Source organism: Frankliniella occidentalis, unplaced genomic scaffold (genome assembly GCF_000697945.3).
Source record: "Frankliniella occidentalis isolate FOCC.00 unplaced genomic scaffold, Focc_3.1 Scaffold2686, whole genome shotgun sequence".
NCBI lineage: Eukaryota > Metazoa > Arthropoda > Insecta > Thysanoptera > Thripidae > Frankliniella > Frankliniella occidentalis.
This window is the reverse complement of record NW_026269764.1, coordinates 1-3,051: the sequence shown is the minus strand read 5'-3', so window position 1 is coordinate 3,051 and position 3,051 is coordinate 1. Positions and strand designations below refer to the sequence as shown.

Below are 3,051 nucleotides of genomic sequence, written 5' to 3'. Positions count from 1 at the left end.
CATTACACGGCTGAGGAGGAACTCGCCAAAGAGTACGGTTGTGGCTGAGGGCGGCTGAACGGCACTTTTGTACACCCATAATGCACGTTCTCGGCAGAAGAACATGCGATTTAGGCACCATCCAGAAAGAACCTTCGTCATTCGCCGATACAAACCTGCCAAGTTGCCTTCGCCAGCTCTCATAACCCCTGGTAGATAGGCAACATATTGCCCGCCGTGCATGCGTGTACTGCGGGCCGGCCTACCCTTCGTCTAGCAGGCGCCAAGCTCCCGTATTTAGTCGAACGAATCTGAAAAAAGAAAAAACCGGACGTGATTTCTGGATGGTTGTGCAGGGGAACAGGGAACAAGGGTATCAATAGAGCCTGGGGTGAGTGAGCATAACAGGGTTGGCTAACTGCCCCAGCCAACTCCGTCGCTTTCCTGCTGCAGAAAAATCGTTTCTTGACTCAACTACAATAATAATTAGTTCTGACCCGCAAGATTAATTTTGCTTTCGAATGAGAGCAAAAACACCTCTATTCTGAAGTGCAATCTTGGGGTACAATTTTCCTGGGAATCCGGGCGTTAGTCCATGTCGGGAGGGACTCGGCGCAGGCGCCCCGGTCTGGCTCGGCAGGCTTTGAGGCTCCGCGGGCTCCGGCGTGGCTGCGCGCTGCGCCTGGCTCCTGGCCGGGCCGAGCGGGGCCTCGTGGGGCTCTGGCCCTGGCCTGGCCTGGCCCGCCCGGCGCGCGTCACTGTGCCTCGCCGCTCCGCCGGGACCAGACCAGGTGCACGGGCCAGCGCTCTCCAGAAGCGATACGGGAGTGGAAGTGCGGGGGAGGCCATGGCAGGGGTGGTGGGCGGCCTGGCCACGGCCGCGGCCAAGATGCCCGGTCGCTGGGGCAACGGTAAGTCGGCGTGAAATCTGCGGAGGTCTAATGTAGTGCGCGCACCGTTGGGCACCCAGCCCCAGCCCCCCCGTGGAGGGTGGACGCGGGGAGGGCGGCTCGGTGAACACCGTAAAAGAAATTTTGTCAAAAACCACTCACGTACAATGGTGTTAGCCAACAACAAAAGTTGTTGCAAAACAGCAATGTTTTTTGCAAAACGGCAATGTTTGTTGCAAAACGGCAATGTTTGTTGCAAAACTGCAATGTTGTGCGAAAGTAGCAATGTTGTTCCTAAACATCTTTTGCTGTTCTTCAACAACTGTTGTTGTTTCTGAACAGCTTTTGTTGTTCTACAACAACACGGATTCAGTGAAGAAATTAAGAGAGATTTGCTGTTACTTCTAGATGTTATTTTGTACCGTGAAACGGGGCCCGAGTGCTGTGAATATGCTTTCCTTTGTGCAGCGGTGGTGGAGGTGCTGCTGCTGCAGAAGCGCGACTTCGACAATGTCCTCAAGGCCTCCATCATGAAGACGTGGGAGGAGATCCGGGAGGCGATGGCCACCTTCCCGTACTTCGAGCAGTGGGGCGAGGTGGCGCTGCGCGAGACGTGCATCCTGGCCAAGATCTCCCACTTCAAGACCGGCGACACGATCCTAGGTGCGCGACATAAGGTACACCACCGGTACACTGCTGCTGCTCGCGTCGTGGAACTCACCTCTCGCCGCCCCGTTCTCTTTCCAGGCGACGGGCACGGCCAGGCGAACATGGCCTACTTCCTGATCCGCGGGCGGGCGCGCCTCATCCAGCACCTGCTGCTCGTGCCCAAAGTCTCGAGCACGGGGCTCGTCAAGTACCGCTGTCTGCCGCCAGGTGCGTCTCCATCTGTCTATCTTACACACCAGTCTGGGGGGGGGGCGTCATTCGTAGATATATTTTACTGCACGCGATGGCGGGCTTCCAGCCCATAGCGCCTTACGGCGGGCGAGTAGGCAACCCGCCCGCACGTGTGCATGCGAGTGGACGGGTTGCCTACTCGCCCGCCGTAAGGCGCCCCGTTGGGCGAGAACAACCGCCACCACTACGCCTAGCAGCTTGCCTTCTCTAGCGCTTCATCTCTTGTAGATGCGTGCTTGGGTGCGGGGTCTTAGAGGGCCCTCCTTACCTCCTGTGGTGTGTTACAGGCTCGACCACGTTCCCGGCCGGCACGCAGACGCACTTTATGCAGGTGGCCATCTTCAGCAGGGGCGAGTGCTTCGGCATAGGTACCTCCTGGCGCAGCTCCCCCTCTGCCGTCTGCTCCGTCGCCCTGGTCTAACCCTGGTCTGACTTCCCGCAGGTGAGGACATGGTGGACCGGCGCGTGGTGGCCGACGGCCCGGTGTCGGCGCTGCTGGTGCCCCGCTACGTGCTGCAGCAGCGCGGCCACGGCAACCTGTGGGCCAGGATCAGGAGGTTCCTCAACTCGCGCTTCCCCTCGCAGGTGGGTGTCTGTTTGCCGCCAGACCTTTCAGCCTGCTCTCTGCGGCTCGCTCTGCGGCGCTGACGCGGCATGTACGACCGGCAGGACGCGCTGCTCAAGCAGTTCCTCAATGGGCGCGACTGGGCCAAGTACCGGCGGGACCTGGTGCTGCACCTGCTGCAGGGCCGCCCGCCCCTGGCCGACACCACGATCCACGACGTGCCGCTCTCGCTGCGCACCCGGAAGTGCGCCCCCTCCGAGAAGTGAGTCGGCCGGCTGCTATCGTGCTCGTGTGTGCTCCTGGCGCTGCACCGCGCCGCCCGGGCAGTGGCGGCAAGGGCGCGGGCGCGATACATTCGAATGATCGATTACCGAAGCGGCGCGAGGAAGGTTGAGAATCCATTCCGAGTGACACCCGCCCCTGGAGCGCCCCGCCGGCCCCACCCCCATAAAGGGTTGTTTCTCCTTTTATCTGCGGGGCGTATTTTCGAACTACACGAACGAAAGAGCGCGCGCCTCGCCTCGCCCTCGCCTCCTGGCCGTGCCGAGTAAGTTTCAGTCAATCGCTTTTACCTTTTACCCGAACGGGGCGGCGGAGGAGCGGGCGTTGCGCGGGTGGCACGCGACCAACGCTGCACCGCCGGGGCACCGCCTTACTCCTCCCTCGCGGCTAAAAACTAAAAGCGCCGGCCCCGCCCCGCCCCGCCCCGCCCCTGGC

The 3,051-nt window shown here is 61.0% G+C and overlaps 1 protein-coding gene across 1 annotated transcript in view; it reads left to right on the top strand.

The window, feature by feature from the left end:
• LOC113203090 (cGMP-dependent protein kinase-like) overlaps nucleotides 1-2,677 on the top strand; it is a 4,873-nt gene extending 2,196 nt beyond the window's left edge. Inside the window, exons 4-8 of the mRNA XM_052276371.1 lie at nucleotides 1,338-1,532; nucleotides 1,617-1,745; nucleotides 2,057-2,137; nucleotides 2,212-2,354; nucleotides 2,439-2,677. Of these exons, the coding sequence (XP_052132331.1) occupies nucleotides 1,338-1,532; nucleotides 1,617-1,745; nucleotides 2,057-2,137; nucleotides 2,212-2,354; nucleotides 2,439-2,600 (710 nt within the window). The 3' untranslated portion in view covers nucleotides 2,601-2,677. The remainder of the gene's footprint in view (nucleotides 1-1,337; nucleotides 1,533-1,616; nucleotides 1,746-2,056; nucleotides 2,138-2,211; nucleotides 2,355-2,438) is intronic.
• The last annotated feature ends 374 nt before the right edge of the window (nucleotides 2,678-3,051 follow it).